This window comes from Microtus pennsylvanicus, chromosome 3 (assembly GCF_037038515.1).
Source record: "Microtus pennsylvanicus isolate mMicPen1 chromosome 3, mMicPen1.hap1, whole genome shotgun sequence".
NCBI classification, from domain to species: Eukaryota; Metazoa; Chordata; class Mammalia; order Rodentia; family Cricetidae; genus Microtus; species Microtus pennsylvanicus.
In genome coordinates this window covers 26,086,471-26,099,122 of record NC_134581.1, presented here as the reverse complement: position 1 = coordinate 26,099,122, position 12,652 = coordinate 26,086,471, and the positions used below count along the sequence as shown (strand labels likewise).

Sequence of the window (12,652 nt, the reverse complement as noted above, 5' to 3'; positions counted from 1 at the left end):
CTTTAACCAGGCAGGCAGCATGGTATCCTGAGACTTAGTTTCAACTCCTTTCCTCTACCTCCTCCCCGATGCCTCCTTGGTCATGTACCTTGGAGTTAGGGAGACCTGAGTACGCTCATGCTCCCTGCTGTCACCTCCCTTCCCTTCTTTATGAGGTCTTACTCATTCTATATTTTAAAGATTAAGATTTCGGGGAGGGGGGAATCACAGGAGTCATTCCTCTTGGGAAAGTACCCAACTTTTCTTCCTGAACCCACAAACAGCTTGATTACATCCCTGACTGAATTTCTAGCCATGTTTCCATAGTTTTCCTTCTCATACGGTTCTACAGCTTTCTTTCTTTAATGCCTTCTAATACTGTCCTACAGCTTCCTTTCTGAATAATGCGTGGATCTTGGGAAGGCAGAGTCCATGGGTGAGGACTAGCCTGAGGGGAGGTGAGGAAAGTGAATCCATGCAGGGCAGCTGAGGAGAGCTGGGGCCACAAGTGTTAGAGTAGGCCTAGCGGTTGTCGATTGTCTATTGTGTCGGATTTAGATGAAAGAAATGAAGGAAGGTGGAGGAAGTACAGAACATATGTTAAAGTGACACATTCATTCACATGAAACATGCCAAGCACACGCATCCCTCATGGAACCTTGAGAGGCAGGCTTTACTCTTATTTGAGAAACTAGAGTTTAGAAGCTCAGGAGCAAAAAGAGCACAGATGATGCCGGCATCATCACAGTGCTTGGTTCAAATCCTATCAGAGGCATGGAGTTGGTATGAAACAAGACACGGGGACTAAGGGAACAGGACAGGGGACCTAGAAATAAATCCAGCCACCTATAGCCAGTGGATTCCCAGTGAAGTGGCAAGAGTATAAACTGAGAGAGGACAGCCTGCTCAAGAAAGAGTGCTGGGAAAACAAGACACCTTCATGCAGGAAATGAAACCTACACTCCCATTATTCCTCATTCTGTATTTTAAAAAAAATCAACAGGAGTAAATCAAAGGCTTAAAACTCTGAAACTTCTGAAAGAAAACATACCAGAAATATTGGCACAGGCAATGAAATGAGATTACATCAAATTAGGAAGCTTCTATACAGCAGAAGGAAAAAAATGAAGAGACAACCCACACAAAAGAAAATCTTTGCAAACTATCCATTTGACAGGGGATCAATATCCAGAGTATATAAAGAACTCTAAAGAACAAATAATTTCATCAAAAATTGTCAAATGATCTGAAGAGATACTACTCAAAAAAATACTACAAATGGCTAATAAATATATGAAAATTGCTCAAATAGCTTTAGCCCTCAGGGAAAAACAAATTAAATTTTATAATTCAGCCATACTACTCTGGCACATATATATCTGGAGAAGCTTAAGTCAATACACATATCCACAAACCTGTGTTTGTTTTTGCACTACTTACAATAATTAAGATATATAATTTACCTAGGTACCCATTAACAGATAAACTATATAAGGAAAACACACATATGTGTACACACACATACATGGATACATGAGTATTATTTAGGACAATGTTGAATGAAATCATGCTATTTGCAGGAAAATGGATACAACTGGAGATCGTGGTAAGAAAAATCAGGCAGATACAGACAACTATCATATCTTCTCTCATGTGGAAACTAGAAAAAAAATGAAAGCAGATAGCTTCTAGAGAAGGGTTCTGTGGAACACAGTGGCGTTAGGACCCTGGAGCCAGCAAGGGGTAAGGTTGGGATGTAACTCAAGCTCAGAGTTTTCAGCCTCTCATTGCTTCTTGGAGAATTAAGGAAGCACACAGCTGGTTAGCAAGAGGAGGACAGGCTGTTGTGTTTTGCAATGATAAGGTTACAGGAAGTAAAGAGTTTGCAGCACCTGCATCAGCACCTATCAGCTCCTGCAATGCCCACCAGGAATTGATATTAGGAACTGCCACTCAGCAGAGTAGACAGAGAAAGACTCAAGACCTCATCTACCCAAGGAAGAGCATCCCTAGCACATGCCTGGAAAATGAGCCAAAATCCAAACGAGCGTTTGTCCTGGTCGGTTTTTATTGTCAACTGGACACAAAACCTAGAAAGAGAAAACTTCAACTGAGGAATTGCCCGGACCAGATTGGCCTGTGGCCATGTCTGTGGGTGTTTCTCTTGATGACTGATGTGGGCAGGTTTAGGCCCCTGTGGGAGGCGCCATCCCTAGGCAGGTGAGAGAGCTGGGCATGGGCCAGCAAGCAGCATACGTCCATGTTTATTAACTCCAGCTTCCTCCCTGGAGTTCCTGCTCTGACTTCTCTCAAGGGTGAGTTATCAAAGTGTAGGATGAAGTGAACTCCTTCCTCTTCTATGCTGTTTTTGGAGTTTATCATAGCAACATGTTGAAACCAGGGTTACAACTTAGCATTCAAAGTAGCTTTCAAATAAACTGTAATCATATGTCCTTTTGAGCTGTCACTTACAGACTCACAGCATCCTCTTCAGATGTGGTCTGTGAAGGGAACAACTCCAAGCATAGACTTAAAGAGGACACAAAGAATATTCTTCACCCTCACTCACATCTTCCAAGAGGGTCTTTCATAACTGCTATGGACCAAGGCCACTAGAATGTTTCTAATACATCTTTTCTAATAGAAGTGCTTCATGGTGTGTATGTGTGTGTGTGCATTTGTGTACTGGGAGAGTGCATAGTGGTTGTGGTAATGTCAGATTATTTGTTCTATTAATATATATAAATCTGTAAGTACATGTATATGTATTAATACATACTGACTAATATGTATTAATTAATTATTATATTAATTGAGAAAGTCAAACAGATGTTAGTTGACAAGGTGGATAGACTGTGGTATTTATATATGCTATTCATAAATACTTTCAGTTTTCCTTCCAGACACACCACAACCATCACCTCCCTGCTCTCTTAGCTTTGGTCAGATGGATTGCTCTGGGCAATACGAGGACTAAAGTGACCAGTATCCCTGATAGGCAGAAGCTCTTGGAGCTTGTACACACTTAGCTGTGCTTTCTTTCTTTGTACTTAGCGAGGTGGCTGCTGTCCTTGCTTGGGTCCTGTTGTAATAGGAGTGGCGGGACTGCGTCCCCAGCACCCCGGCCGCCTGCTAGCTTATGCCCCAAAATAACAGCACACAAACTGTATTCTTTTAAACACTGCTTGGCCCATTAACTCTAGCCCTTACAGGCTAATTCTCATATCCCGATCAACCCATCTCTAATAATCTGTGTAGCATCAGTCTTACCGGGAAAGATTCAGCATGTCTGACCTGGCAGCTTGCTTCATGGCCTCTGCCTGGGAGAGGGGAGCATGGCCTCTGCTCGAGAGAGCAGAGCTGTCGAGTCTGAGCTCACTTCCTCTTCCTCCCAGCATTACTGTTTTGTTTACTCTACCCACCTAAGGGATGGCCTATCAAAATGGGCCAAGGCAGTTTGTTTATTACCAATGACCTTCCTCCATCAGGATCCCACATTGATGATAAAGCAGGGAATCAACTGGTAAAGAATATCAAGACACAAGTATTCATTAACTGAGACTTGGAGCATGCTTGTCACTGCAGGGCACCACCCTATTCTACCTGGTTCAGGGATGGTCTTAATTATTTACAGAATCACTTTTTATTTGGTGGGATTGTTTTCCCACCTCTGGTGGCAAGCATATAACTGGAGGAGCAGTAGCTATAACTGACTTGGGGTGACAAGAACCCAGATGTGATCTCTGAGGGCAACCAGGAAGAAATCATGGTGAAGTTCATAGAAGGATGTACCTAGCGGTGTCTTTTTCTCTTCAGGCTATGTCCAGTAATACCCATGTTGGTATCTGGCTGGGGCTCTGAGCTACACCAAGGCCCCCACTTCAGCACAGCTGTGTCCAATGATCAATAAGTTCTGTCCAACCTTTACGTTAGTGCCTTGATCTATCTGTTAGTTTCATGGATCCTTGCCATAAGGTACAATCTTCTCCTGTCACCTTTAGGAGCCTACAATAATGAAAAGACTCTCATCCACAAGTCCTGTAAAAATGTTAAACAAGGCTTGTCACCCTTGGGTGAAAGATGTCACACATGACATGGGTAGCCTCAGCTCAGGAACATCTATTTTTATTTTTCACTGATCTGTGTCTACTCCCTGGCTTTTGCTTCCCAAAATATATACTCCTCTTTCCATATTTGTCCCATGAAGCTGCTCCAAAACCACTCTTTATCCAGCCCACAGACACATGTGGCTCCCCTAACTCATTCCTGTGTCAACTGATCCACAGAGAGCAAATTGTTATATGGTTGGCTTCTGATACCTACAGGTTCTTCAGGTGGCTTAAAAATATATCTTTAAAACTTGTGTCTACACTTCATATTTACAGGCATTTAAAATGACTAAACAATGTGGTATATGTACTATTTGTAGAGTATTTATCTTGCATTATGGGATATAAATAGTCAAGAAAACAAAGTATACAGGAGATTGTACAGTGTTATGGAATAGTCTTTTTGTACACTGTGAAGATGTGTTGCTGTCATTGGTTTAGTAAAGAGCTAATGGTCAATATCTAGGCAGGAAGAGGTTAGTGAGACTCACAGAGAGGGAAAAAGAGAGCATGGGAATGAAGAAGGGCAGAATCTCCAGGATGTGGAGAGAAAAAGCAAGATTACTTAGAACTTGTCATGCTGATAAAAGGTACTGCCACGTGGTAGAATGTTGATAAAAAAAATATGGGTTAATTTAAGGTGTAAGAGCTAGTTAGTAATACACCTAAGCTATCGGCCAAGCATTTATAATTAATAATAAGTCTGTATGTCATTTATTGGTGAGTTGGTGGTCCTGATGAAAAACATCGCTTATTGTGTGGGGTTATATGTAGGAACAATGTCATCTTAACTGGGCTTGAGCAAGGCTTTGGTGTCCATGTGAGATGTGGGAATCAATTTCTTAAAACTACTGTGGGATGGTTTCATTAACAGCACCTCTCCCCTCACCACTGAGTGGTTCACAGATTACAGTCTTGGAGGCGTTCACAGATTCAATCAACACAAGGTTGGGTCTTACCTCAGAGTGCTATCCGTCTACTTGGGAGCATCCTCCTTCCCCTCTAGTTGCCCTCAGTGGGCTTCAGAGAATCCCCAGTACTCAAGAAAACAGAAACTAGAAGAAATGGACTTTTCCAATGGGTGGCATTGGCCAAGGGCCTCTGTCCTAAGAGGTGAGGGACAGGGCTGAGGCAAGGGTCAGTACTGAGCACTGAGCGTACCTCGAGAATGGCCCCTATGACTGTATGGCTTGTGAACAATTTGCTTTTCATAGCCCTGAGCATGCAGATGCCAGGGGTTTGGACACTTGAGTGACAATGAGATCCTTGGTTTCTAAGCAATCTTGAGATAATTGACAATTTTGATTAGAGATTCTATATTCAACCCTTTCATATATGCAGCCACTGTGTGGAACCAGTTAATATCCCAGAATAATAAAACAGCCTTAGTAACTCAGAGGCATCCATGAACTTGTCTTGGTTGAGCTAAAATAAAAATCCATTCTCAAACCTGGCGTTCCATTGTTACTTAGAGCTAGTGTCTGGATTAATGCTTACTTTTCTGAGTACTGTTTTGTTAGTAAAGAACTAGCAACTTTTATTCTGGCTAGCTTTCATGTTATCTTTTCTTTTTTCTCTAACAATATCTCCCATGGACAGCACACAGAATTGAAAGAGGGCTCCACTTAGGGTTACCTTGCCAACAGGCGCCGACAGTAAGTTGCATGGCTATATGAGATGGATGAATGGGCCAGTCATTGGTCACCAGGTATGGTTCATATGTTGCTCCATCCATGTATAGGGTGACCACAGGAAACTCCACATTGATGACATAGTAATGCCACTCTTTGTCACAAATCTAATGGGGAGAAAGAACACACACAGAGAAGTAACACTTAAAATTGGATCTACAACGTGACATCAAGCAGCCTTTTAAAATCTCATTCTGAAAGTAGAGGAAGATGTTTTGGGGTCAGAAATTATTACCCCAAAGACTTAAAGAACATAATTTTGACATATATCACACACTGAGGTTATCAAACTCTTTATCAAACACAATAAAAAGAAGAATTACAAATGGACCCAGTCATTGGCTGAGTACAGCCACCCTTTAGAGTTCACATAATCAGCTCCAGGAACCAATCTGATTTTAAAATCTGCAGATGTTCAAGTTTTTTTGGTAGAAAATGATGCTGCATTTGCAGTTAACATATGCAAATCCTCCTGCGTATGTTAAATAAACTCCAGATAACTTAAAATTCCCAATGTGAGTAAATTCTTTAAATAATTGCTCAGCTGTATTGATTAGGGACTAACAACAAGAAAAGGAAAAGCCTACTTATATTCAATATGGGAGCCATTCCTCAGTTGGGTGGATTCATGCATGCAGAACCTTTAGCCACAGAGGGCAGACAGACTGCATTTGACAACAGGCAGAAAGAACATCTTGTTCACATAATCACCACTATTTTTGATGGACAGGTAGGAGTGTCTTCAATGGACAAGGTGCAGGTGAATGCATTTTTCTAAGTTCTGGGATAGATGGAGCTGTACAAAGAATAGTGCTTCAATGAAAGTAAAGCTAGAGATTGAGATAAACGAGGAGAGAAGAAAGGACAGGGAAAGAAGAGAACAGCAGAGTGGTTCAAATTCAGAGTTAGAGGAGGAGGAAGCAGGAACCCTGAGGAATCAGAGCCCCTAATCCACTGCTTAGGGCTCATCAGAGAACCTAGTGTAGCCTGGCCCTTCTAATTCAAGGAAAAGATTCCAAGGGAGACAGACTTCTTAGCAGGATTCTGCCTTCCTTCACCTTGGAGCACCCGGGGAAGCAGAGAAGAGCCACAGATGTAACCTTTTACTTGTACTGAGGACTAGTTACTTTTAACTATGTCTTCACAGCCTGCCACACTCAGGGTCCTGTTCTTTCTCAGGGCACTTGTAGAATGTTGGGAGAGGGTGGTGTGACTGTTGATTCCCACTGTCATCCTCACTGGGCTGAGAAACCCATAGAGAATCAGCGAGCTACACCTCTGGCGTGTCTGTGAAGACCTTTCCAGGGATGACTGCCTCCATATGGCTCTGACCTAATGAATTAATTAATCCCTTAATGGCTTCATTATATGGCTATATTACTAGGAGGTGGCGAAAACTAGGTATGTGGGACCTAGTTGGAGGAAGAGGTTACTAGGAAGGCGTCCTTGGAACTGTATCTCACTCTACACATTTCTTGTGTTCCTTGACTACCAAGGATGGCTTGGCTGTGTGCCTTTCCCTCTTTGTTATGATGGACTGACATCTCCGAAACAATGAGCAGAAGTAGTTTTCTCCCCTCCTCTTAGGCATTTTGTTACAGTGATGTAAAAGTAACTGATACAGTAGGAGTCACATTTTCTGACCCAAGAGACCAGACTCACACTGTACAATTTATAACAAAAATGTGGGGAGGAAGGCAGGAGACAGAAAAGGCAGCCAGACTGGAGAATAGTGGTCCCCTCCCTCTGTGCAAGCCTGGGCTCTCCTTTGTGTTCAGTCTCCTCTGCACCCCGTGGAACCCTCTGAAGTATCTCTCATCTGTATCATTTTCTCTCCATCACCCCTGCCACAGATGGCAGGAGAGGCTGATGAGTTCTGCATGAAGGGGACCCCAAGGTGAGGGCATCAAAGCCCTCCCTCCATCCCGCACTGGATTAAATGTGCTGTTTCTCATGAATAGATAACACCAACAGGGATGCTAAATGATCTTTTCCCTTTCATTTTGGAATAAGAATTTCTTCCTTAATGTTCTTTTTATATTGTCCCTTCTCATATCTCAGAAAATTACTTCTTTTGAAGCCTATTAGTCTGATAAAGCCTGATGAATATTTTAGGGACTGTAATAGGAGGTTCAAGCAGGAAGGGTCCACGAGGGTCACTCCAATATCTTGTTGAATTCAGTGAGAGTCCCTGACTCAGTTTACCTTCTCCACCTTATTGATGAGACCATATCTGAATGTAGAGATATTGGGGTGAGCCTGTGACTAGAGGGGGTAACTCCAGGTTATAGTGGTGGAACACAGCAGGAACTCTGAGTTTAGGGTTGTTGGAAGGGAAGTGTCTGAATGAAGCTCCCAACTCAAGGGACCTCAGTGAAGCCTGTGTGTGGAGCTGGAGTCAAGGATATCCAGGCAGCAGAAGAAACCTAGAAAATGGTTCACATCCTGGAGGTATTTCAAGAAGTATCTGGAAGCTCTGGCTCCGTCCAGGGTGACAGCAAAGTATTCCTGCACACATTTCCTCTTCCGTGGAAAGTAAGCTAACAGGGATAGCTCTGTCCTGGGTCCCATCACTATCCTCATGGCAGTCATCCTCTCTGTCAACATGCAGGTCGATCCCACGTGCCTCAGCCAATCATATCACACCCTGTGACTGCTGAAGATGAAGTGGAATGTCCCCTGGCTAGATTTCTCAACATTCAGCCTTTTCATAGGAAAATATTTCTAGGAGAAGTAAGAACCATTTCATACCCTAAGAGCATCAGAGCCCTTCCCAGGATGGTAGCTTTTCCTAGAGACTTTTCCTATAGTTTTGTTGCTTTATGCTTCATTGATAGGCAGCTACGACACCTCTCATGATACAGGGAGCCTGAGTCCTGAGCTAAGTCTCATGGTGGAGGTGAAGAGGCTTTTCCACCCTCATTAGCATATCCAAGGCTCTAAGCAGTCTTCAAGAATATGCATTTAACACATTTTCAACCTTGGAGAAGGGGACATACATTTCTATTTACAGTTTTTGTATAAATAGAAAATGCCATTGGACGTATATATATATATATATATATATATATATATATATATTCTCTCATCATATTAATTTTATAACAATGATTACAAATGGTGCTATAATCAATTTCTTGGGCATAAATATTTTTCTGCATTTCTGAACATATCCTTAGAAAAGATTCCTGAAAGGATATTAAATGGCTCAAATATCATAGTTATTTTAAGGTTCTTGATACATACAGGGATATTTTTCCAGCTAAAGATTATAACTCTTTATTCTTTTACCCAGAGATTGTGAAAAGATTCCTGTATGTATTGTTGCCACATTAAGTACAAAAAAAATTTTAAAAAGGAGGGAATATCCCAGAGGTTTATGGAGGAACACATCTTGTCTCATTTCTGTAATGAATCACAATAGAGGTACGGGTCATGCGTTCCCAAATCAAAACAGAGCTACCACAGATGTGAGGAGCAGAGGGATGAGCAGAGCTGCGCGCATGAGCTCTTAATTGGGTATCCAAACAGTCTTCTGGTTTATACCTAGCTTACGGCTGCAGACCTGTCCCGATGAGCTATGTCAGCAGTGAAGGAAATGCCTAATTAGAGTTTCATAAATGGGGATCTATGATCAGGAAGAGACCCACATTGACCCGTGGCTAGAGTGGCAGGGACAAATTGTAATTGAAAAATGACCGAGCCAGGAGGCAGCAAAGTAGAAGTCTTGCTACATAGGTCAACCAAGACAAGGCAAGTAGGCAAAGTGACCTTTCCTTGGGGGAAGAGATGAACTTTAGTTCTTAGCTTCTTGTGAATCACTGGCAACGCTAACTAGCTTGACACCCGTCCCATGGTGCCCCGGAGTGGATGCCCAAGGCATGACCTAGACAAAGCCACCTCCTTCTCCACCTCCTTCTCAGATGGGATTATGGTAGGTGGCCATGGATGCTCTTTAGATGGTGAGTAAAAAAGAGGCCAGAGATTCAGAGACCCACGCCAAGGCTGGGCATGACTCTGGCTGTTTCTCTTCGCAGCTGCTGACTGCCTGATTCAAATACCACATCCATGTTGGAAACTCTGACTTAGTTTCCCCTTTAAGTTGGGTGTTTTTCAACACAGCTCTTCAGCATGTGACACACTGATCTGCCAAGCACTGTGTCAATTCCTGTATCTATGGAGGTTGTGAGAGACAGCAGAGCTCATGAGATAGATTCTCTGCCTTCCTGAGTTTCAGTCAAATGGGGAGGGGGGCAGTGTGGGGAGGGGGAAGAGTGAGGGGACTGCATACAAAAATATTCAAATGGAATGGGGATTTAAATGAATGTTGTAAGTCAGGTGCAGAGCACTTGGAGGCTCCAGAGAAAGAATGGAGAGATCTTTCCAGCTGGGAGAGAGTGGAATTGAGGGTGAGTGCTGCAGACTGTGGAGGTTTCCCTGGGCATGGAAGGTAGAATAAATCTCAAGCAAATGAAGCAGAAACCTCTTAGTTCTTTAATCGGTCATTTTTCCCACTGTTGGAGGCACCGGTTTGGCAGCATATGGCGTCTAATTCTTTCAGTCATATCTTTCTGTAGAGACGTGCAAAAAGCATAGCGTATTTTGTGAAGAACCACCCCCAAACCTAGCTACAGCTTCTAGTGCAACCGAGGCGTTGATGACAGGCTTCTCACAACCTGGAGTTCATAGTTATTCTAGGTCTGTGCAAGGTAAGTATATGCTATGTGTGTTGTGTGTCTCTGTAAGTAAATACTGTGTGTGTGTGGTGTGTGTCTCTGTGTGTGTGTGTATGTGTAAGTATATGCTGTGTGTGTGTGGTGTGTGTATGTGTGTGTGGTGTGATGTGTGTGTGGTATGTGTGTGTATGTGGTATGTGTCTATGTGTGTGTCTATGTGTGTGTATGGTATGGTGTGTATGTTGGGTGTGATATATTAGGAAGATGGGAAGCAGGAGACACAGATGCAGATTTGGGTAGGATAGGTGTTCAGGAGAGGTGAGGAATGCGAGACAGGCTGTAAGCATCTTTCAGGGATAGAGGACTGAGGACCTAAACTGCCTTTTGTGTGCAGGCAACAGGAAGTCTGGAGCTCTCTTGGCTGGGGCAGGGGTGATGTTTATAACAATCAGTTTGAGAAGACGCTCTACATTTGGAAACAGCTTTCCAAATTCTTACTTAGGCTATCCAACCCCCTGTTAAAGCAGGAGATTCAAATCTGCTCTAGGGAAAAGAGAAGGAAAGAAATGACAAGGCTTCCTATCCCAAGGTGGAGCTTGTAAACTTCTTGGGAGTTGGAGGTGACACTCGGGCCAGCACTGGCTTCGGGCTTTAATGTTTCACTTCCTGTCCTTTTTTTTTTTCACACAATGCAGTGTTCGTGCATTACACTGATCGCACCAGAGCCTCAAGCAGACCTTAGCTGCTGGACAGTGGGCTCACAAGCCACATTATCCCTGAGCAACCTCAGCTGGAGATTCTTCAGGAACTCCAGATTCATCATGTCCCGAACTGGGCTCAGCAGTGCTCCCCTCCCACATCAGCCTAAACACACCCTCTGGGCTCCTGTCTTGTGATCTGTCATCTAAGGCACCCCTGCCGGCATGGCTCCCACAGGTTACTTTAGTGTCTTGCTCCCATGCTTCTGTCTTGTTCTCTCTCCCCTCTGCCACTCAGCACCCCACTCCTTCTCAACACTTGCCAAGAGGTAGAGGGAATCGCTGACTGAGAAGGCAGACCTGGTACAGACAGTAAGGTGGAGATGTCTGAGCAACAGAGGGGTCTGTGCAATGGTATAAATGTGGGTTGGTTAGAGTGACAGGTTTGCCCTGGGGCTTGTGTAAACCACAAAATGAAATGGACAAGGAAGTGAAATGAAGGATCAGGAAAGAGTCCATGTAGACTGAGTCTGGGGTTCTGGAGTAACTGGTTGAATATCGCACATTCTATATTAATTTCTTAGGATTTCTGTTCTGAACTTGGGGAGAAAAATCTTTCCAATTCTTTGCTGCCACATTGGTTAGGTGAGAATGATGATAACAGTATCACTTGTGGGGTTGTGTGCATTTAGTAAAGGACCTACAATGCTCAGCACTTATTTCTAGTCTTTACTCTTCCAAAATACACTGAGATGCTGGGTAAACTGGCAACAGTAAAATAAAGAGCAAGGCTAAGATCTGTGGAAAGAGAGCTCTTCCGACATCAAGCACGAAGGATTAGAGGTGAGAATTGAGACTAAGGGCGGCAGAGGGCTGAGCCTCACCCATCACTGGGAGCTACAAAAGCCCTTGGGGAGAATAACCAGCATTTAGGTCCTTGTCCCTCTGCAAAAAGAGAGCTTGAGCTGGGTTAGTTGCATGAAGTTGGCGCATACACATAGGGGACAGCTTGAAGCCTGGATCCCAGGACAAATACGGCTGCTGACCTAGGCTGAAGGGTGGAAGCCAGCCTAGTGCCTTGTGTCTTAGACTTGCTCTATGCATGGGTATCAGGGTCTAGGTGAGGATAGCTGACACAGAATGGAAGCTCCAAGCTCAGAAATGAAGTCCATAGGGCCCTTGGAAAGACAACTTCAAATACGTTAAGCATAGATGGGAATGAAGAAAACAGGATCAGGAAGCTGGAATCCCGATGTGATTATGTAGCATCTCTATCCTGCCAAGACAAGAGTGTCACTCTTCTTGCTAATCCATTTAAGATCTTTTAAGGAGGTCACCTGCACTTCTGAGCCAGTGTGCTTCCTGTGGAGGTGACCATGACAGCTCAGATCCTACCCACTGGGCCTTACATCAGAAAGCCCAGAGAGCTGACTCAGGACCGCTGGGAACAGGAGATAAAGCCGGCAGCCTGTGTCCAAGAGGCCATCCCTGTTTGGAAT

The 12,652-nt window shown here is 43.6% G+C and overlaps 1 protein-coding gene across 2 annotated transcripts in view; it reads right to left on the bottom strand.

Annotated features, from left to right (window-relative positions):
• Positions 1–12,652, bottom strand: part of Clstn2 (calsyntenin 2) — a 558,760-nt gene that overhangs the window by 35,728 nt on the left and 510,380 nt on the right. For both annotated transcript variants that reach the window (XM_075964915.1, XM_075964916.1), the window contains exon 9: positions 5,724–5,886. In XM_075964915.1, coding sequence (XP_075821030.1) covers positions 5,724–5,886 — 163 coding nt within the window. The remainder of the gene's footprint in view (positions 1–5,723; positions 5,887–12,652) is intronic.